Here is a 23,365-nt window from a genome sequence, read left to right on the forward strand (position 1 = left end):
GAGCCAATCGCTGAAAGCTTTGCCATCACATCATCCAATCGCATTGTGTTATTCTAAACGGAAGTAGCGCGACATTTAAATCTCATTATGGGACTCGTCACTCACCGGACGGGCGGAAGGTAACGTGTGCGCGCCTGGAGCGACGTGCTGTGCTAGTGCACCTGGCTCCTCCTGTAGGGCTGTGTCTGATGCTGGTACTTGTGGTTCTACACATGAACAAGTCTGGATCGGTAGAAATAATCACTGAATGCGCAGATTCTGAGCGGAGTGCAGTCAGTGATGTGATCTGTCCTGTGCGCTGCTCTCTGCATGTGGAGGATGCACATGGAGTCAGAGGGGCTCATGGATGATTATTGGGGGGCACCAGTATGTGTCTAAGACAGAAAAAAGTCCAAACCAAGGGGGCTCCATAATCCTCACTGGGGCACTGCTTCCTCTGTTTGCTTCGGTTGGGCCTCGTTCACACCTTGTTTTTTTTCATGCATAGCATTCATCCCAGTGACCGTCTATGGAGATGCTCGCTTGTCTGCCCCTGGATGAGTGGTTTGTGCAAAATCGTGGAGATGTTTCTGATATTGATCCAAGTGTCAGGCCAAATTCAGCCATGCAATTCTTGGGGTCTGTGGAAAAATATAAAATCAGACTGCACTGATCATTGTGTGCTGGCGGCGGTGCCCTCCTGGAGAGTGATGGCTCGGGCCAGCAGCATGGCTGCAGAAACCCTAAAGCTCAACGACCTTACCCAGTGGTGGCCGGTAACCTAGACAACGAACAACACCATTAACTATCCCTCCGCTCTTGTGAATGGAGAGTATTTTACTTTAGGTTACATTTGCAGGGTTCTAGAAGCAGTTAGCACTTCTAGCTATGATGAGACAAACCTTTCAATGGAGGAGTAATAGTTATTGTGAGTTCTTCTGTTTCCTAATTTTGCCCTAATTTCTTAAAATCCTGCAAAACCTGAGAGAGATAATATATATAATCTCCATCGACTTAACCTCTGAGCTGACCGACTGCGTCTCCCAGCTGAGGACTTGCTGTCTCCGGTGGCGGCGCTCCTCTATAGAGGGGCCTTCGGTCGGACACTTTGTAGCACAGTGACTGGTTTTATTAGGCTTTCTATAAGGAATGGCTGTCTAGTGCAGATGTCATATTTGTACCATCTCTTTCCTTGCAGATGATGCAGGACACAGAGCAGAAGTCATCCGCACGGAGATTCTCCGAAACTGCATTATGTGAACAGGACACGCTGAACCTGTTCCAGGAATTTGCTGAACAAAAGCGAAAAGAACGAGAAAAGGATCCAAAAGTTACACGCTTCAAAAGACAGTACAGTTTAAAAGTCCAGAAATATCCTTCTCCTGGGCATATTCTCCACACTGGCAGACAGCTTCCCCGCTCGCCGGGTCCGGGGGTTTTACCCCTTCTTCCTTCTCAGAAGTTTGAACCAAGAGAAGATGAGAATGAAAAGTCGTTCACTTCACATGTGGCTACAGCCCCCGACAACATGGTGCCGTGCGGCCGTCAGCTGGCGCGCTCCCCGGCCATGGGGAATGTACTGAGAGAAATTCAGGTCAACGTAAAAGAAGATGAAACTGTCAAACGCAGAAAGAAAAGTGACAGGAGCAGCGCGACGATCTGTGACGGGTGGGAAGGGGAAACGACCAGAAGTCAAATCCATGCTGGAAACGTTTCCAGAGCGTCCAGCAGAGTGCTAAACATGGCGAACGTGTCCTGTCGGGATGGCAGGGCGACTATGTCAATGGTGAGTGACTTATGTAAGATGCAAATTGTCTATACCGTGCATGGCGGGTCCCAGCAGTGTGACCTTCAGAGAGATGTCTGTCCTGTTTATAGGCGATAAATGTGTGATTTGGGGGAAGGTCAGTGGTTTTATTGGAGTGTTAGAATCTTCTGGAGCGCTTGGGGCTCTGCGTCAATGGAGCTGGGGTCAATCATGTGCCCTGCTGCTCCATTTGCTCTTATGGGAGTGCCGAACACTGCGCTTGGCCACGTCCGGCAGGCCAAATAAGAACGAATAGAGCTCAATATACATGATTGACCACCAGTCCATTCACACAGAGCTCTTCAGAGCAGCAGTTCTTGGGATCAGTTGGGGTGATAGGATAGGGGATGACGTACTGATCCATGATGGATAACTTCCACACTTGAGAACACCCCGTTAGATGCCGCGGTAGGACTGATGAAACGTAGGGATCCAAGCTGGCGCCATTTGCTCCTATTAAAGGCAGCTGCCATCACCAGCCACGTATGGAGAGGGTTCGCCTCCTATATGTGCACTGTAGACTCACAGTTGATGCACATGTACATCGTATTTCAGGAAAGGCATCATGTCCTCTTTTGTTATTGGATAGACTAAAGCTTTGTCAAAGCGTGTGAAGGTAGTTTTGGGATTCTTTCCACATCATGATCAAAATACTTACTTTTCTGTTGACTTTTTGGAAAAAGAAGAGGAGGATTGGATCTCTTTTGAGTTTCTCCTCTTCCTTGTGCCAAAATCTGATCTTCCATCTGATCATAACTGACATGTGGAAAAAGTGATATACGGGGAGCCTTTATTCAGTGTATTCCCTGAGCCAATGCACATTGGGGCACGTTCAATATAATTTACGACAGTATGGCGGTGATAGATGAGCATTAATGAATACAGCCGGGTAGCTGCTGCCATCTTTCTATGATTTTCTTTGCCAGTATCAAGTGCAATTGTTACAATATGTCTGCGCTGAGTATCCACTCTCGCCTAAAGTCTATTAGTAGGACAATGGATCAACGCAATACTAAATTGGATGCAAGGAAATAAACAGCAAAAATAAACAAGTGTATAAAGCACAACCTACAATTCTACAATATGTGTAGATATCGTAGGAAAAAAATACAAATAATCGCCCCTTTCCACTATACCTTGAATGTGCCTGTCATAGAACGGAGTTCACGGAGCAAAGGAGAGGCTGTAATCACATCTTCCAGGTTAAGCAGAGTCTGAGTTCCATTGCTTAGGAGATCAGTATAAAACTGACCTTCCCGCATGTAAAATATAGTTGCTAAACAGTAGAACAGAGAATGTCACTTCCAGCAATTGTTAAATAGAGAACTGTCCCGGCCGGTGACAGTCTCTTGAATTACTCACTATTCCCACGGTGCGCCAGCGTTCTTCGCAGCACAGTACACAGCGTTGTGCCGTCAGCTGTTAGCTGCAGGACCTTCGTGACGTGAAAAGTCACGTGGAGGGATCTAGTGAATACTACGGACCAGTTCGTTTCTTCCTACCGGTTTCGGAAGTACACAGCTTCCTTCATTAGGGATCTGTGAACTCAGGTCTATGACAGGCACATTCAAGGTATAGTGGAAAGGGGCAATTATTTGTATTTTTTTACTATTTTTACTATGATATCTACACATATTGTAGAATTGTAGGTTGTACTTTATACATTATATACTTTTTTTTTTTTTTTCTTGTTTTTTAAAATATAGGTACACTAGCACCCCCAAATACACATTTTTTGCAGTATCAAGTGCAGCTTAATAAATAAATGGCTGGCTGCATTGGTTTGCGCCAGAAAACAAAGGTACATGCACTGGCAAATGATGGGCGCCAAGACTTATGCCGTGTCATACCACATTTCCCCAGCAGTTCTTGTCTAATGAGGATTAGGCCTCAGTTATCAAAGGTGATCTCAAAGAGAAATTCTTTGTTGCCTATAGTAACCAACCTGCACCAAGCTTTCATTATTATATTTTTTAAATTGGTTTGGTATATATTGGTTGTATATTATGTCCTGGCTCTCCTGTACATCCCCCTCAAAAAAAAACGAAAAAAACTTTTTGAAGTGCTCCAGAGAGGTATGTAAATTTTGGCGGTCCGGTCTGATGGGTGTTATTTCAGCGGCACCTGTTCGTCGTCTTCCTCCTAGATGATGATTGATGTGTGTGACGCGATCCTGCGTCATCCACGTAGCCAAACAAAATCTTGTGCCTATGCTGGGACATCACCGGCTCGCGCAGGCGCATGTTGCTCTGCCCCACAGCAGATACAGCCTAAAACCTAACTGCGCATGTGCCGGCACACGTCTTTCCAGCTCCTGCTTACCTGAACCATTTCGTCCATGTGGTTTTGTTCCCTGCTGCCAGAATTAAACTCCTCTGCTGTGATTTCTGGCAGCAGGGAGCAAAATAACATGGGCGAAGTGATTCCGGAAAGACGTGTGCCGGCGCATGACCTGTCAGGTTTTAGGCTCTGAATGCAGTAGGACAGAGCAAAGTGGCACCTGCACGGGCCGGCTATGCCCCTGTCACTTCATTTGGCTATGTGGATGACGCAGGACATGGCATCCATGTCAATCACAGCGGGAGGGACAGGCACTGCTGCAATGACGCCCATCGGACCAGGACGCACAAATTTGCATACCTCACTGGTGCACTTCAGATACTTTTTTTTTTTTTTTTTTTTTCCCCAGGGGGAAGATGTATAGGGGAGTCAGGAAATAATATACCTCTTTCTGGAATGCAGCACGGGCATTAAGGAAGGTGGTGGTACTGGGTCATACAGGGGGGGGGGGGGGGGAGAAGTATTTAGTCAGCTGGCGAATCAGACGAGGTGATTTTCTGGATTTTTCTCATTTTGACTTTCATAGTTGTGATCTACCTATGATGTCAATTACAGACCTCTCTCATCTTTTTAAAGTGCACCTGTCGCCTCTTTTGGCCGCTACAAGATGCTGCCGTTGCCTTTCAGGGCTTATCCTAGAGCATCCTAAAAAGCTGTAGATAAGCCCCCGATCTGACCTGAAAGAGAAGAAAATTTAAGTTTTATTATACTCACCCGGGGGGGAGGTCCGGTCCGATGGGTGTCGCAGGTTCGGGTCCAGCGCCTCCCATCTTCTTGCAGTGCCGCCCTCCTGCTTGCTTCATGAATCCTCGGCATCGCACTTCTGGGCAAGTGTATTTCTCTGCCCTGTTGAGGGTAGAGCAAGTACTGCAGTGTGCAGGCACCGGACCTCTCCCGGCGGAGGGCAGAGGGAGTACGCCTGCGCAGGAGCGTGATGCAGGAGAGCCATGAAGCAAGCAGGAGGATGGCGTCGCAAGAAGATGGGAGGTGCCGGACCCGGACCTGCGACACTCGTCAGACTGGACCACCCCCCCCCCCAGGTGAGTATAATGTTATTTTTCTTCTCTTGCAGGTTGGATCGGGGGCTTATCTACAGCATTATACAATGCTCTAGATAAGCCCTGAGGCTGTGTTCACACAGCGTTTTTTTAGCGGTAATTTTTAGCGGTATTTTTAGCGGATTTTCCAATAAAACTGCTAAAAATAAGCTTCCCATTCAATTCTATGCATTTTGCACTTTTTGTGCATATTGATGCGTTTTTTACTGCGAAAAAACCGCTTCGCGGTAAACGCAGCATGCTCATTAATTTCTATGCGTCTTGAAAACGCGCGGAAAAAAACCTCATCAAAACCGCGCATTTTCTGCACAAAAACCACGCAGAAAAAAACACACGGTTTCTGGGAAGGGAGTCAGGTTTTTCAGCAGAAATTTTCTGCTATGTGTGCACTTGGCCTGAAAGGCAGCGGCCGCATCTTATAGCAGCCAAAAGAGGTGACAGGTTCCCTTTAGTGGGAGAACTTGCACAATTGATGGCTGACTAAATATTCCCCCCCCCCCCCCCCCCCCTCTGTACATGAAAAAACTGGGGACAGGTTCCCTTTAAAAATATAGGGAAATTTATCAAATGGGTGAAAAGATGTAGAACGTTTGAGGTAAAAAAAAACCTTAATATCTAATTGGAAAATGAATAACGAGCTTCTCTAAACTTTCCCCTCAAATGTAATTTTATGGGCATGACTAGAAGCAGGAATGTCATCGTGAGGATGATGTGTTTTATAGGACTCGATAGGTGAAAATAATGAAGCTTGGAGCCGGCCGATGGTACCGAATAACAGGAGGATCAGTGAAATGTCTGTACGAGGTAAGTGCGCGTCACTTAGGGTGTTTTTTTTTTTTCGTTGTCTAATCCTCTCCTGTGTGATACCGTCTGCTGAGCCGTGAATCTAATCCTCTCCTGTGTGATACCGTCTGCTGAGCTGTGTATCTAATCCTATCCTGTGTGATACTGCTCTCCTGAAATACTCTGTGCTGCTGTCACCCTGCTGGTTTTATGTGTGATCTACATGGTGGTATTGTGTATGATCTATATGGCGGTATTATGTGAGAACACTATGGCAGTATTATCTGCTAAAAGGGGACCCATTCTAGGGTGGTTCTGGCTGAGCACCTGCACACGGGTCAGGGGTAATAGTTAGGTGCAGTCAGGGATGGGCTGGTGAGGCAGCTGAAGAGAGGGGTCTCATTTTTATTGTTACTGTATGGCTACATTTCCCCCCCATCCTGCTTCCCAGCGTCTCCCTGGACTGCGCCTGTCGCCTCGCTGTCACACATCGCCAGGACAGAATCTGAGGAGGGGAATGGGGTCTTTGCATGCAAAGTCTGGATCAGAACAGGCGATCAATCAGCAGAAATGTTTCCTGGATATCTGTGGTGCTGTCACCCTGCTCCTCCGCCATATATCTCCCTCTGTGCCCCCCAAAGACCAGCACACTGCTCTCCTGAAATACTCTGTGCTGCTGTCACCCTGCTCCCAGAATCCTTGCTGCCTGCCATCCTTGGTGACCGAAGACCCCATTCCTCTCCTCAGGTCCTGGCGATGTGTGAAAGCGAGGTGACAGGGGCCTGATGTATGGTGGAAGGAGCAGAATGACAGCAGCACAGAGTATTTCAGGAAAGCAGTGTGCTGGTCTATGGGGGGCACCCTGTTCGGTGCCAGGGATTGTACATAGAGCGCTGTGTTTTATACACATGGATGGACCGTCTGCTTGTCTGCTCCACAGAAATCCAGGAAACATTTCTGCTGTTTGATGACCTGTTCTGATCCAGACTTTACATGCAAAGACAGTCAGTAACTTTGCAGGCCCCATCAAAATGGCTGCTCACTGTGTTCCTAAATGTCATCCTCTCTTTTCCCTTAGCAAACACCCAGTAGGGGAGGAGAGGAGTGACACCACACCCATATCAGCAGACTCCGCCTATAATTACTGCAGGGCAGTAATGTGAGCTAGTTGTACACTAGGTTTTTGTGCCAAATTTCAGTAGCTGCTCCCCCTAGTGTTAGAGTGGAAATGCCAAACTTTTTAAAATTATTTTTAATAATTAAAAACAAATTTTAATATTTTTTAAGGAAATGTAAACCTTAATTCTTTACATTTTTTCAATTGCTGAAAATGTTTTTTGGATGGCACCTTCCCTTTAATGCAGTCCGCCAACGCTATGCGTTGAACAGACTGCATTAACGCTATGTGAATCTGGCCTAAGTGACATGCTATAGGGATCAGTGTTAAGATCATACACTTGTTCCTTTCTTTAGCACCTGTGCACTTTATTTGTAATGTGTCATATACTCCTATGGTACCAAGTGACATCAATAGGCCAGCTAATAGGGGTCCGTGCCTAGGGTAACTTTGCCTGGGTCAATCCTTGTGTTATGATCTTCATTAAAAGTTATATTTGAAGCTATCTTTCTATGCGGTTTGTATTCTACATACTGAGATAGTGTTTTGGTCCTGTATAAGATGGCAGGTATCTCTGCTGTTAGAACTTTAGTTTGCTCACACAATACGGCCTACACGATAATTCTAAGTTCCCATGATAAGTCTTCGGTGCAGTTTTATCTCTTGAGTATTTTTGTGCACAAAATCACAGCTCCAGCAGAGTCTATGGGATTTATAGAGATCTGGTACGTTTCTGAAATCTGCAACGTGGCAATTTCTCTCGCTGTAAACATGGATTTTATTTGTGCATTGTCCCCATAGACTTTAACAAGATGAGAAAAGTCCACACATAAAGTGTTTTTAGAGCGTTTCCATATTAGAAACATAGTAAAACTCATGTAATCTGCACATGACTTTCAGTAAATTTGTATTTCATGTTAAGTAAAAGGAAGTTTCCCAAATAAAGGAGTTTTATTTAAAATATATCGCATACCAAAAATGCTATAAACTGTAGCTGAAAAGAATGTAAAAAAAAAACCCACAATTGACCTAAATTAGTTCCGTTAATTGGTTCAGAGGTTTTGAAAAAATCGGCAACAATAAAAATGCACCAAATACTCATCGTGTGAACCTGTGGGGATAATCCCGTGGGTTTTTGTGTACATAGATCCCCAGACATAAATTTTTGCTATGTGGGTATCTGCTGCAGATTTGCGTGTTAAAAATGAAAAATAATAATCTGCCGCTTAACAAACTTCTTGTATAGGTTATACTTAGAAATGTGGTGATCTGCTACATGTAATATAACCAATTGTTATGTTTGGATTCTGCCCCCCAAAAAGTGCTGCAAATCTGCTTGCAGCAAGCTTTCCATTCACTTAGGCTACTTTCACACTTGGGTTTTTTGTGCTGCATTTTTGCACATAAATGCGCATGCTTTTTTTTTTCCTATACGTAACATGGGTACGCATTGTCATGCGTTTGTACGCGCATGCGTTTTTTTGTAGTGTGCGCCTGGGCGCACAAAATGCATCCTATTGCATTTTTTGTGTGTCCGACCTGTCTCAAAAAAACCGCATGCGCACAAAATTCACCCAAAAACACATTATAGTCCTGTGGGAGCGCAGACGTGCGCATGGTCATGTGCAAAAAAAAAGCATGCTTTTTTTTTTAAAAAAAAACTATGCGCAAAAAACAAAATGCATGATGCAAGTGTGAAAGTAGCCTAAGTGCACATTAAGTGATAAAAGTAATAAAAACAAGTGCCCCCCCCCCTCTTTTAAAGCCATTTTAAGCGATGGATTTTTCAACCAGGAAATTCCATGTAATCCTCATACCCCTATCTAAGGGATTTTTGTTGTGCATTTTTCTTGCTGATATTGATTATCTACAGACGTAGCTTTTGGAAATATCTTAAGTTTTCATTTAAAAAAAAAAAAAAAAGCCCAAGCGAAAAACATGTTATAATTTGTGTATTGTAATCTAGGATTAAGTCAGATGCGAATATCGGGTGTGATAAGAAAGCTGGCCGGATATGAGTGTCGAAACGAGGACCTGGAATTTCTCAAGCATATGCAACACGTAGAGAAGGCTAAAGTGTTAAAGGTACAAACATTACAGCTGTCACCCGGGAAACCACAGTCCAAGTGTATTTATATTGTGGGAAGCGCTCCCTTTTTTTTTTTTTTTTTTTTTTTGCTGCATATGTTGTCTTTTTTTTCAGGCAGGTCCACTCCAAAACCCACCTGAAAAAGCACCCAGAAAACGGGGTGTCTTTTTTGCTAGCGGTTGCCTCATTGATGAATGGATTTTAAAAACAATAGCCAGACAACCCTCACCCTTGTGCTTCCTGTTCCTGAAGTTTCCATCCTTTGAAAAACTTGTCGGTTTCGCCTGTCTGGAAAACATGTTGTGTGCACATACTCTTATCCCTTCCAAGATCTGGGAAATTTGCATCTTAATGTGTACATGCGCACTATCTTTTTCTCCAAGAGCCAAAACTCTGTTTTTTCATCTATGCATTTACATAAGTGTATGAGTTGTTGTTGTTTTTGATGCGTTGTAGTTTTGAATAACCGTTTTCACTTTACCGTATAGTGTATGGAGGAAAATGTGCCATAAATGCGGATAAATGGTGAGGAGGGGAAAAAAAAAAAGTTGGGGCTTCTATCTTGCGTGGTGATCTGCTATTACTTTTACCATGTTTGGGAACATAACATGTTTTGATTGCCGCCTCTGCATTCTCTTTGGGGTGGTAAGTGCAACGACCAAAAAAAGGCGGACATTTTATTTTTCTTTCTGTTGTTCACGAATGGATTAGTTTTTACTTTTTCATAAAAATATATATGATACATACAAATATATATTTCAGTTACCATCATACCAAGGTGATGAAGCACAGCCATATCACCAGGGTGACCGTGACTACGGTCTTCTATACACTGTTTGCTACTATGGTAGCCCATTTTGCACCACACACAGCTACTTGGCGAGCAGCGACTGACGGCGGCACACAGCAATGCTTGGCGATGGCTCTGATCACTAGAACACATCTGCCCTATCTGGAGCACAGTCACCCCCTTTATACTCGCACCCGACTTATGGTGTAATTGAGGGCTAAAGCTCGTTGCAGGGGTTGCCCCACTAAAAACTGTAATCGCTGGGCCCACGTTCTTGTGCCCTCGGTTAGGATACCGGGTGACATCCTTTCTGCCCGATCCTTCTCTCCTGTGACCGAGGCTCCCATACACAATAGATGGTCGGCCAGTCCTGACGTGGTTGCTGCTTTTTCTCCTGCCGCCTGTTATTTCCCTTCCGGTAGATGGTTGTGTATGCGATGAGCATATGGGGGTAAGTACGCCCACGGGTGCCACTAAAATTGCTTTTGCTAATTATTTTTTTTTTTTTTTTTTTCTCTAGAAAGAATTACTGCGTCTAAGAAAAGAATTTGCCACCGCAAATCAAGAAAAGGAATTGGTTTTTGCCAAGAAAGAAAAGATTGAGGGTGACATTAAGAATATGGTAATGTACTTATTGTTTCTGGTATCCCTATTATGGGTTACACCCCTCACAGTAGGGGCTTGTGTCCAGAAAAAGTGCAGTAATCCATGTAACTTTATTTTTTTATAAATCTAGAACGTTTCCTATGAAAGGACGGTGCAGCTGGGGAGAGCTCTGCTGGGCAGGACGCAGGATCCCGCCGGTGTTCACAGTCTCACCCCTGATGATGTTCTCAAGCAACTGAGCCCTGAGACTATTCACCATGTGCATCAGCAAACAAGGCTGCAGCTTGCAGAAGCTGAAAAAGAGCTTGGTAAACGGCAACAGGACGCTGCCAACCAAACCGGTCTGGAGGAAGATCAAAGGAGGTAACGCAATTGTGGCAAAAGATTTACAGCTTTATCATCCTGTATGAGACACTGATCAGTTTTACACCATTTAGGTTGCGTGCCCACAGTAGCATTTTTAGGGGTCAAACCGCTTCAAAAACACTTAAAAGAAGCTTCCCAATCATTTTAATGCTTTTTGGCCTTTTTGTGCCAATGGATGCGTTTTTTACCGCTAAGGAAACGCTTAGCAGCTAAAAACTCAGCATGTTCGTTAATTTTGCTGCTTAGTCCGCGTTTTTAGCTATTTTCCTATGGTCCAGAAGACGCGCGGAAAAAAAACGCGTGTTTTCTGGGAAGGAGTCTGGTTTTGTGTCAGGTTTAAAACACTACTGTGGGCACATAGCCGTAATCTGTCTAAATCCTGGCCAGTAATAAAGGGTTATATTTATTGATGAGAAAAGGTGATCGGATAAGGTGTTGGCGGAGCATGCTCGTGCGCTAACAGAGTATTCGAGCACGCCGAAGACAATGTTAGAGTCCCCGCGGCTCTTCGACAGCCCCAAGACATGCAGGGATTACTTAACAACCAGGCAATCCCTGCAGGTGTTGCAGCCACGAGACATGCAGCCACGGGGACATGAACATATTTTTCGAGTACACCGATGACACTGTTAGCGCCCGGGCATTCTCCAATAACACCTTATCCGAACACGTTGGCTCATCACTATTTATTTCTCGTCTTCTGTCTCCAGCCCTTTGGCTTTCTGCTTGATGCATGTGGTGTCCTAATGCTAGAGGAGGCAGCCTTGCTTCTACAGTATTCAGTGATTGATCTGGACAGCTTAAAAGCAGCGCTTGCAAGCTCTTTAAGTGCTCGTAAACACTACACGTCTGACTACTGCTGCTACCATAGGCAGTGAACAATGACATAAAACTATCTCTGTTTTCAATTTTTAATAGCAAGTAAATTGCAAAGTTGCTCATCTTTACAGGCACTTTGCAATTTTGCCATGGAACGTGAATTAAGTCTACACACCCCTGTTACAATGACAGGATTTTGTCATGTTAAAAAAAACAAACAAAAAAAAAAACACCAAGTAGAATAATTTAACTTTAATGTCGCCTATAATCTGTACAAATCCATTGAGACACAAACTGAAATAATTTTTAAGGGGAAAATAACTAAAATATCGTGGTTACATAAGTACAGTTGTGGCCAAAAATATTGACACCCCTGCAATTCTGTCAGATAATACTCAGTTTCTTCCTGAAAATGATTGCAAACACAAATTCTTTGGTATTATTATCTTCATTTAATTTATCGTAAATGACAAAAGAGAATGAAGCAAAACATTGATCATTTCACACAAAACTCCAAAAATGGGTCAGACAAAAGTATTGGCACCCGCCTAATACTTGGTTGCACAACCTTTAGCCAAAATAACTGCGACCAACCGCTTCCGGTAACCATCAATGAGTTTCTTACAATGCTCTGCTGGAATTTTAGACCATTCTTCTTTGGCAAACTGCTCCAGGTCCCTGATATTTGAAGGGTGCCTTCTCCAAACTGCCATTTTTAGATCTCTCCACAGGTGTTCTATGGGATTCAGGTTTGGACTCATTGCTGGCCACCTTAGAAGTCTCCAGTGCTTTCTCTCAAACCATTTTCTAGTGGTTTTTGAAGTGTGTTGGGTCATTGTCCTGCTGGAAGACCCATGACCTCTAAGGGAGACCCAGCTTTCTCACACTGGGCCCTACATTATGCTGCAAAATTTGTTGGTAGTCATCTGACTTCATAATGCCATGCACACGGTCAAGCAGTCCAGTGCCAGAGGCAGCAAAGCAACCCCAAAACATCAGGGAACCTCCGCCATGTTTGACTGTAGGGACCGTGTTTTTTTTTTTTTTTTTTTTTTTCCTGTAAACTCTGTTGATGCCTTTGCCCGAAAAGCTCTACTTTTGTCTCATCTGACCAGAGAACATTCTTCCAAAACATTTTAGGCTTTTTTTTATGTCTCGGGGTAAGAAGTGGGGTCTTCCTGGGTCTCCTACCATACAGTCCCTTTTCATTCAGACGCCGACGGATAGTACGGGTTGACACTGTTGTACCCTCGGACTGCAGGGCAGCTTGAACTTGTTTGGATGTTAATCGAGGTTCTTTATCCAACATCCGCACAATCTTGCGTTGAAATCTCTTGTCAATTTTTCTTTTCCGTCCAAATCTAGGGAGGTTAGCCACAGTGCCATGGGCTTTAAACTTCTTGATGACACTGCGCACGGTAGACACAGGAACATTCAGGTCTTTGGAGATGGACTTGTAGCCTTGAGATTGCTCATGCTTCCTCACAATTTGGTTTCTCAAGTCCTCAGACAGTTCTTTGGTCTTCCTTCTTTTCTCCATGCTCAATGTGGTACACACAAGGACACAGGACAGAGGCTGAGTCAACTTTATTCCATGTCAACTGGCTGCAAGTGTGATTTAGTTATTGCCAACACCTGTTAGGTGCCACAGGTAAGTTACAGGTGCTGTTAATTACACAAATTAGAGAAGCATCACATGATTTTTCGAACAGTGACAATACTTTTGCCCACCCTCTTTTTTTTATGTTTGGTGTGGAATTATTTCCAATTTGGCTTTAGGACAATTCTTTTTATTTTTTTCATTTAAGACAAATTAAATGAAGATAATAACAAAGAAATTGTGTTTGCAATAATTTTCGGGAAGAAACTGAGTATTATCTGACAAAATTGCAGGGGTGTCAATACTTTTGGCCACAACTGTATGAACACTCTTATAATCGGGGATGTGGTTGTGTGTCTGGTTCTGCTATTAAATTTAAACTCGTACTAAATAGTAGTCAGTACATCTGCCATTATTTACAGTGATTCTGATTAACCCCATTTAGCTGTTCTAGTATTTTTTTTTTTTTTTTTTTTTTTTGACATTTTCTTAGCTGCATTTTAGAGCAAAAGTCATGGTCCGTAAACAGCTTACAACACAGCAAAGGATCTCATAGTTTAGTTATCAGTCAGGGTAAGGGTACAAAAAATGTCCAAGGCATTATATATACCATGGAGCACTGAAGACATCATCAATAAGTGGCTTGATTTTGGCATAACAGTGACATTATCTAGTACTGAACGTCCATCAAAAATTGAGACAAGAAGAAAATTGGTCCAAGAGACCTTCAGCAACATTAAAGGAGTTGCAGGAATTTCTGTCAACTAATGCATGGCAAAACAATCTCCCGTATTCTTCTTATGTTTGGCCTGTGGGGTAGAATGACAAGATGGCAGCTTTTGTTTATATGGAAAAATTATCCAAGCCTGATTTTATGTTTTGCCTGAATCTACATCAACACTTCCATAAGCATGTGGGAAAACATGTTCTGATCTCATGAGACCAAGGTTGACTTCTTTGGCCATAATTCCAAAAGGTATGTATAGTGTAAAACCAATAGTGCGTATCGCCAAAAGAACACCACACCCACAGCGAAGAAGGCGGCATTATGCTTTGGGGCCGTTTTTTGTCCGTTTGGACTGTGGCTTTCGCTACTAAAGTGGAAGGTATTATGAACAGAACCAAATATCAGTCAATTTTGAAATAAAACCTGAAGCGTAGGAATGAGCGGACCCTTGGACCTGACTGGAATTTTATTCCAAAGTTCGGTTTGGTTATCAGAACTTTAACCAGAACCTGAACCCCATTGAAAAAATGGGGACCCGGACTTCTCACCAAAATTTCTCTCCCGTGTTCGGTGTTTAGCACTGACTAACGCTGAACATTTTAACTTCGGGTTTACTCAACTCTAAAGTGGAATTTCACCTTTGCGCATGACTATGGCTTCACCAGAGGATGGTCAGAGTTGTGGAATGGCCTAGCTAGGGCCCAGACCTGCATCCGATTGAAAAGTCTGTGTTGACCTGAAGAGGGTGCTGTATGCAGAAGTTGGCCTCACAATCTGCGGAAAAGTCTAAGGCTGGGGTCACACTGGCGAGGAATACGGCCGAGTGAGAGGCGTTAAAAAGCACGCATTAGACACGGACCAATGATTCTCTATGGGGTCCCTCGCACCAGCCGTATATTTCTCATCCGTATTCTACGCTCCGTGCCAATCGCAGCATGCTGCGATTGTCAGCGTACTACGCCCGTAGTACGCCAATGCAAGTCTATGGGTGCGCAAAAAATATGCATTACACACGGACCACACATGTGACCCGCGAGAAATACGCACCAGGTGTCTTTTAGCAAAGTCGGCAATTCAGTGCGCTATCCAGTAAACTCACCCTGACAGGTTTAATAAAGAAACGAAAGAATAGATATAGACACATAGAATGCATATATATATATATATATATATACACACGCATTCTATGTGTCTATATCTATTCTTTGGTTTCTGTTAGAAACCCTGTCATAGGGCTCCATTATATGTCCATTTTGCAAGCCGGCGAGAAAATCTCGCCATACGGATGTCATACGGATTACATACGGATGCTGACATGCGCAAAATACGCGACCACACCTTGATTACGGATGACATACGGAGCACTATTTAGGGGTCTGTCATCCGTATTACGCATGTAAAATACTGACCGTATTTTGCGTCGGTTAGTGTGACCCCAGCCAAAGATTCACACCGGTTCTGTGTTTGAGACTCTCCTGGTTTTGACATACAAATACTGATCAAAAATACCGATGTGTGAAACCACTTTGAGTCTTTTGTTTTTTGTTTTTTTTTGTTTTTTTAACCCAAAAATACTTACCGTATTTTTAAATGGATTTGTACAGATAAGACATCCTGAATGTCGCCCATTAAGTATTTGCTGTGGATATTTCTACTTTTTATTTTAGTGTTTTTTGTTTTTTTTTGTGTTTTTTTAATTGCGTGTTTTTCCCATTTATTACAATGGTTGAAAGACACTGAATTGACACGCTGCAGATCTAAAACGGCTTCAAATCTGCAAAGAAAAAATAAGCAAGAGACTTCAGAGATCTCATTCACTTTGCTGGGATGGTAAAATGCTGTTTGTTTGTTTTTTTTTTGTTTTTTTTTTTGTGGCAAAAACACAGTGTGATATGATATGGAGTTATGGTATGATTCTTGGCTTTTTTTTCTTTCCCCCCAAAAAAAAATCTGTCGTTTTTAAGTGTTTTATAGACTTAGCATTTTTTCAGTTTGTGTTAGAACTACAATTTCCCAGGAAACAAACTCTATTATACTTGTATAGTGCCATCCTAGTGTTTTACAGACATCATCCCTGTCCCCGTTGGGGCTCACAATCTAAATTCCCTATCAGTATGTCTTTGGAGCATGGGAAGAAACCAGAGGAAACCCACGCAAACACGGGGAGAACATACAAACTCCTGCAGCTGTTGTCCTTGGTGGGATTTGAACCCAGGACTCCAGCACTGCAATACAAATCAAAACCACTGGGTGAACACATGCATGCAATAAATATATATAATCTTTCCTTTTTTTAAAAAAAAAAAAAAAAAAACTTGCTCCACAATTCTCAAGATGTTGAACCCAGAGAAAATATAAGTAGGGACCTGGCTGCATATCGGTGACTTTCTTGTGGCATGTGCTGTTTTAGATTTATGGCTACCACTTGCAGTGTTAATCATGTGCCCAATGGGTGTTTCCTAACAAGGTGTTAAACATTGGTTGTCTGTGTGCTTTCCTTCAGATCTCCAGCTTTGAAGGTGGAATCCGCTGAGCAGCACGTCAAGGAGGTGCAAGATCGAATCCAGCAGCTAAAGGTATGACATGGTTGGTTATTCCCATTCCTCATTTATTAACTCCTCAGTATTAAAGGGTTTGTCCAGCGTTGCTCACTTCTGCAGCCAGAGGTGAGTGCACTGTTGATCTCATGTTTCGATGTATCTGATGTGGAAGTGTGAACAATCCGGAAGCACTGTACGACAGTCCCATTCAATAGAATTGGACATTAGCGCAATGGCTGATGGTTGCAATTGTGTCCCAGCAGACGTGTGTAAACGCAAGGTGATCGACTCCTCTCCTGATGTGGAGGTGAGAGGCACTAACCCATGAAACTAGAGGGTACGGAGAGCTTTTACTGCAGTTTTGGAGGGCTAACAAAAAGTAAAAAACACAAATAAAAAGTAAAAAATAAACTGAAAATAATGCATAAAGGTAATAATAAGGGTATTTAGTAAACATAATTTTGATCAAAATAATGTACAAGCCATCCCGCCACATCACGGCAACCCTTGTGGGACAGTCCTACACTAGTATTTTAAAACCTTTTCACTTGCGAAGTGACGTGAATGTGAACAAGGATTGGGGGACTGACGACTAGTAAAAGCATAGGCCAGACAGGATGGTTTTCCCAGCTCAGAAAGAGGGCGGTCACACCCTTACATGCACTGAATGCACAATGAAATGGATAAAAAAAACTGAAGTCTGAACTGAGAAAATAAAGCCATCCCTCTTTCTGAGCTGGGAAAACCATCCAGTCTGGCCTATGCTTTTACTAGTGGGTCAGTCCCTCGATCCTTGTTCACATTCACATCACTTGGCAAGTGAAAAGGTTTTAAATAGTAGAGTTAGGACTGTCCCACAAGGGTTGCCGTGACGTGGCGGGATGGCTTGTACGTTATTTTGATCAAAATTATGTTTACTAAATACCCTTATTACCTTCATGCATTATTTGCAGCTTATTTTTTTACTTTTTGTGTTTTTTGCTTTTTTTCTTCTCTGGTTAATGGTCATGTGTTAATACGCACTTACATTGTGCATACACATTAATTTATTTTCTCAGTTCAGACTTCAGTTTGTTTTTTTTTATCCAGTTTTGGAGGGCTGTAGACTGTGGACAACCATGTCAGCAATTGGCTTTCAGCCGATGGATACCCCCCCTATTAATACCGATTGACAGCAACTCATGATCACGAGGGTATTGATACAGGGAGCAGCTAATGGGTTTCTGAAACTGGACTGAAAAGTGCTTTTTCTGCAAATTGGCAATTTTTCAGCTTTACTGTGAAAACTGTGCTGCCTTTAACAATCAAACTGAAATCTGCACCTTTTACTGTACAATTGCATGTTTGTTTCTTTCTGGCTGCATCTTAACCATTTTTTAGGACACCCCCACGTGGCCATACCCCATCTATAGAGAAGCAGTGCGGGTGTGATACTGAGGTTCTAATGATGGCAGGGGTCTGATGTATTTGATATGCAGGGGGGGGTGTGTGTGTGTGTGTGTGTGTGTGTGTGTGTGTGTGTGTGTGTGTGTGTGTGTGTGTGTGTGTGTGTGTGTGTGTGTGTGTGTGTGTGTGTGTGTATTTTTTTTTTTTTTTTTGTGCGGGGTGGAATCTTCAGTTTGTGACAAACCTGTGGTTTTGGTATGTAGGCAGAAAATCTGCACCAACCCTTTCCTATGACGCGGACCTTGGGGTGCGATTGCATTCTGCTCTTTACACTTTTTTTTTTTTTTTTTTTTTACACCTGTACCTTTTTAGGTGATTAGTTTTATGATTAAGATGTGAGTTTCCAGGGTGGTTTTAGTGTGTTTTTTTTTTTTTTTTTTTTTAACTTTTGTAAGCCTCCTAATGAAACGTTCTGAAGTGTTTGCTGAGCGCAGTGTATATGGTCTGTGTGTTTCTGTAATGGTTTTCTGATGACATTGCTGCGACTTCTCACGTGTATTTCTCTTCTATACAGGAAGAAGTGATCCTCCTGAAAACACAGATCAAACGGGTAGAGGAAAATGAATCCGAACTACAGGCAAGTACCCACGCCTCTCGTTAGTCCTCTGTCAGGAGATAGATTTTCTTTTATCCAGAGGTGGCTGCATCTGACTTATGGGCCAGAGATGTCACACGTCTGTAATACACGATGGTGATGGCGATGCTTCCATGGATGGGATAACTTTACTGACTCACACTTATCTACAAGGGATTTGGGCACAGATGGCCTGGTGGCTTGGGTGTTGTCAGACCTGTTTGATCAATGATATGATTTCTTTATTGCTATATACACTTTTTTTATTTATTTTTATCCCCACTCACCAGGACACTGTGCAGATAAAGAGACAGCAGATCAGTGACTGTTTAAAGAGTGCAAAACAGAACAGTGAGATGTCTGACGAAGGTGAGACGATGAAGCGGAGACTGCAGAGGATTGTTCATAGGAAAGACAACTATCTAGAACGAGAGCGGATCCTTCAGAAGCTGAAAGAAACCCTAAAATGATTCCAATAGCGGACTGTGTCTTACAGTTCTCAATAAGTGAGACAACCTCTGTATCTGATGTATTTCATTCTACTGAAAGTGGGCAAAACCCAGAAGCGTCAGACAACGTGTCTTAGGTATACCTCTACTGACCTAATCATTCCTGGGATCTAAATTCTCCTACTTCCAGCTGTGCATGGATTTATAACCACTCTGTAAATTTAATTAAAAAAGATATTCTAACAAATTGGTCTGGGAGCTGCTGTTTGCATTACTTTTCACACCACCTACACACAAGGTGTACAGTTATATGCAAAATAATACCAGTCTAAGATGTGTTTAAATTACTGTTTTTGGCAGAAAAGATCATACAACAAACTTAATGAGTAGGTTTAAGCGAGAAATGAGCAACCAACAGACATGTCCTGGCTTTGTTGCGGGCTCACCACCGGAGCCCACATCAAAGTGGGGGTCCTGCCATCGGACGTACTATCCTGTCCGATGGCAGTAAGGGGTTAAAGTAGGGCAGCAAACGTACCTGCTGGTTTTAGCCCTTGCTCCATCAGCAAAATGGATCATTTCTTGGAGAAAGAACTTTGATCAAGAAGTTGATTGGAGAGGGGAAAATGTAGAAGTGCAGAAAATAAATGGCTGCTCAGCTAAAATTTCCAATGCTTTAAAATGGCAAACAAAACCTCAAACACATGGAAGGAAAATAAATACTGTCATCCACATCGATCATAGAATCACAAGAATGGTAAAGCAGCGTCCAATGATCAGCTCCAGGGAGATGAAAGGAAATCTTCTGATGGTTGCAGGATTCAAGTAACTGAAGACTCCTACGTGAAGCCAAACTGTTTGTTCATCAGTGGTACTTTACGAGGGTATATTGCAAAGACGTGTTGAAAACTTAGTTTGCCAAAGAACACATTGACTGACCTAAAAGGAAGTGGTGCAACTTTCTATGGACAACATTGCTCTTATTGGGTCTAAAGGCCACACATAGTTTGTGAGACGACCCATAAACACGGAGTACAAGCCACAGTACATCGTGAGGACTAACATGAGGTGCAAGTATAATGGTTTGGGGATGTTTCTAATAAATGAGCCCAACTCTATAGTATCGCATACTAGCCACCATGGACCAGTTTAAATATATCAAAATACTGGAAGAGGTCATGTTGGATTATACTGAAAAAGAAATGCAACCCCAAATCCCACCAGCAAGCGAGGACTATCCTGGTTACAGACCAAAAAGATTGATGTTATGAAGTGGCCAGCCCAATCCCCAGACATCAATCTGATTTGAGAATTTGTGTAGTGACGTAAAAAAAATGCTGTTTAAGTTTTTTATACAGAACCTAATGCAAAAGAACTGTGGGCTGTAGTCCATCAGATGTCCTCATAGCATAAAGAGGTCAAGACAGTACATGAGAAGTTGAACTTTCTTAATTATAGCTATACCCTTTTGGGGGGGGGGAACGTCCCCATTTTATCTACTCATCCTGTACATATCTGAGCTACTGCATCATTATTAGAACTACTCGTTAGCGGAGAACGACTTCTTGCAAGTGCCCGCACGATGATAACACTGGATCTTAAAAAGCATGTGTAAGGCCGGTTTCACATTTGCGCTTTTGTGCGCAGCGCATCGTGCGCACCCGTGCGCATGCGCACTGCGCACCTATGTTTAACATGACGTGCGCATGTTTTTGCGCACACTTGCGTTTTCGTGCGCATGCGTTTTTTTGTCTTTTGCGCCAGGTGCGCCAGACGCAACATGTTGGATTTTTTGGTGCGCCCTGTCTCGGCAAAAAAACGCATGCGCACGCTTGCGCACGGAATGCGCAAAAACAACACATTGAAGTCTATGGTAACGCATGCGTGCGCATGGTCTTGCGCACGATTGCGTTTTTTTACGCATGCGTTTTTGAGTGAAACAAGTCTAGAATGTTCTCTAGACAATGGAAAAAATGTCACACCTAAAAACGCATGTGCATAAAAAAACGCAGACGCATGCAAAAACGCATGCAAAACGCAAGCAACGCTGCGTTTTTTTTACGCATCAGCATGCGCATGACGTTAAAAAAACGCGCGTTTGTTTTGCGTTTTTCTTTGCGTTTTTTTTCGCACGATGCGCTGCGCAAAAAAACGCTAATGTGAAACTAGCCTAAGGGTGTGTGCACACTGCGGATCCTGCTGCGGTGTACAGTACCATTATAATCAATGGAAATTAAAGACCACGGTGCAGATTTTTCCGCACTGATTTGCTGCGGTTTCAAAACCGCAGCATGTCAATTCTTGCTGCGGATTGGCACCTGCTCCGTCAAACCCGCAGGTCTTTTGACAAATCCGCGCAGAAAAATCCAAAGGACAATACACAGCATGTGCGCACACACCCTATGGAGTCTGGTTTCTAGGGTCTAGTCATTGGGTGAACTGGTCAAGTTTTTTTTTCGACAGATCAGCAGTCAGTACTGGTTTGTAACACAAGGGTACTGGGTTTGAATCAGACATGGGGCCCTGCACACAATTTTTCCTCACGAGTCATCATACCAATCAAGCAGCCATCTATAATTTGACTTCTATCTCTAGTACCTTCCTCTCCCAATTGCCTGAAAAACACTTATCCCACGTGTCAGTGTCACAGTCCATCTGTGGGTCTCCTACCCAAACTTGACAGCATCATAGACAAGTAGAAGATGATGGCACTCACTATATTATGGAAACATTTTTAGTGATGAGCGAGTATACTCGTTGCTCGGGTGTCCTCCGAGTATTTTGGCGTGCTTGGAGATTTAGCTTGTCGCCTCAGCTGCATGATTTATGGCTCCTGGACAGGCTGAATACTTGTGGGGATTTCCTAGCAAACAGGCATTCCTCACGTGTTCAGCCTGTCCAGCAACCACAAATCATACAGCTGCATCAACGAAAACAATCTCCGAGCACGCCAAAATACTCGGAGGACACCCGAGCAATGAGTATACTCGATCATCACTAATTTTTAATAATTCATATCAAGAATAGAAATCAAGTGGAAAGAGGACAAGCAAACACTAGGCTATGCAAGCACCACACCTCAAATCAACTCCAGGCCTTTTATCTGCTTAATTGAGAATGACATAACGAAGGGATTGCCCACACCTGTCCATGAAATAGCCTTGGAGTCAATTGTCCAATTACTTTTGGTCCCTTTAAAAACAGGGTGGCACATGTTAAGGAGCTGAAACTCCCAAACCCTTCATCCAATTTTAATGTGGATACCCTCAAATGAAAGCTGAAAGTCTGAACTTAAACAAAACAATTCAGATGCAGTTGAAGATTCATTGTGGTAATGTCTAGAACCAAAATTAGAAAAATGTTGTCTCTGTCCAAATATATATGGACCTAACTATACATATTAGATCAACATGAAATCCAACCAATAATAATCAAGTGCCTATAAGCAATTCCAAATCCCGTCCGTCCCAAAGGTAGTAATAACCCGAAGACAGAAAAGGCACTATACACAAACAATAAAAAATCATTCATTTATTGATAATTATTAAAAAACAAACATGGAAAACCTCTGTTATAAGACACGTACATAGCTATATAAATCCAGGAGATCACGAATATTGGACAATGGAGAGATCATAAATGCTGTACAATTGATGAAAATGCTATGGAAAAATTACAAATATGGAAAAAATATTTTTTACCATGCAGTAAGCCGTATGAATATGTACCTATAGCTCAAAATAGCAATCATGGTAATACAGATTCAAAAAAACAGGTCTCCACATGGACACCATACCACAAAAAGCAAAACTCACTCTCCCTTCAATTGTCCGATGCCGCTAGGTAGCGATTCTTGTGACACAATAAATTCTAAGTGCCCCAACAAAATTAATAGCACTGCTATATGAAAATCTGTGTTTGCAGATAACGCTGCACCCGCGATCAGTAACAATTGTAGCACAATATGCTTACATGAATGTGAATAGCTGCGTGTCCCACTCCCCGACGCGCGTTTCGTCCTCTTCCTCAGGGGGCGTGTAACCAAGACAGGAAAATAGCGGGTCTTTTAAACAGTGCAGCACCAATAGGTGTAAGGCTGCACGGCCGAAGTCGATCAAGAATGATGCTCCATATTGTGGCGCACCACATCCTAAAGCCGCTGCCGATACAAAATACTCTTCAGCCCCGGCCTGTGAGACGCGAGCATGCAGGTGGCCACAGTAATAGACACGTGCATGCCCGCACTCACCGTCTGGCCGGAGAAATCAGAGTCAT

At 43.0% G+C, this 23,365-nt stretch overlaps 1 protein-coding gene across 4 annotated transcripts; it reads left to right on the plus strand.

Moving 5' to 3' along the window:
• Positions 1-19,337, plus strand: LOC141097316 (uncharacterized). 4 transcript variants are annotated; one of them, XM_073584396.1, is made up of 9 exons: positions 1-119; positions 1,178-1,765; positions 5,907-5,988; positions 9,051-9,169; positions 10,484-10,585; positions 10,700-10,932; positions 16,585-16,657; positions 18,582-18,644; positions 18,932-19,337. In XM_073584396.1, the coding sequence occupies exons 2-9, from the start codon at positions 1,178-1,180 to the stop codon at positions 19,109-19,111; spliced, it is 1,440 nt and encodes a 479-aa protein (XP_073440497.1). In that variant the 5' UTR covers positions 1-119; the 3' UTR covers positions 19,112-19,337. The 4 variants fall into 4 exon arrangements, with proteins under 4 accessions (XP_073440497.1, XP_073440496.1, XP_073440495.1 ...); XM_073584395.1 differs by lacking the exon at positions 1-119 and adding an exon at positions 121-194; XM_073584394.1 differs by lacking the exon at positions 1-119 and adding an exon at positions 198-230.
• Positions 19,338-23,365: the final 4,028 nt, after the last annotated feature.

This window comes from Dendrobates tinctorius, unplaced genomic scaffold (assembly GCF_039654945.1).
Source record: "Dendrobates tinctorius isolate UK_male_01 unplaced genomic scaffold, ASM3965494v1 ptg000084l, whole genome shotgun sequence".
NCBI classification, from domain to species: domain Eukaryota; kingdom Metazoa; phylum Chordata; class Amphibia; order Anura; family Dendrobatidae; genus Dendrobates; species Dendrobates tinctorius.

What these genes read in the sequence shown, in the direction of transcription:
- LOC141097316 (XM_073584393.1), top strand. Translation starts at nt 310, where the DNA reads ATGTGGAGGATGCACATGGAGTCAGAGGGGCTCATGGATGATTATTGG. An exon ending in AGGGTGACATTAAGAATATG is followed by an intron (nt 10,586 to 10,699) that starts GTAATGTACTTA and finishes TTATAAATCTAG; the next exon opens with AACGTTTCCTATGAAAGGAC. An exon ending in CTGGAGGAAGATCAAAGGAG is followed by an intron (nt 10,933 to 16,584) that starts GTAACGCAATTG and finishes GCTTTCCTTCAG; the next exon opens with ATCTCCAGCTTTGAAGGTGG.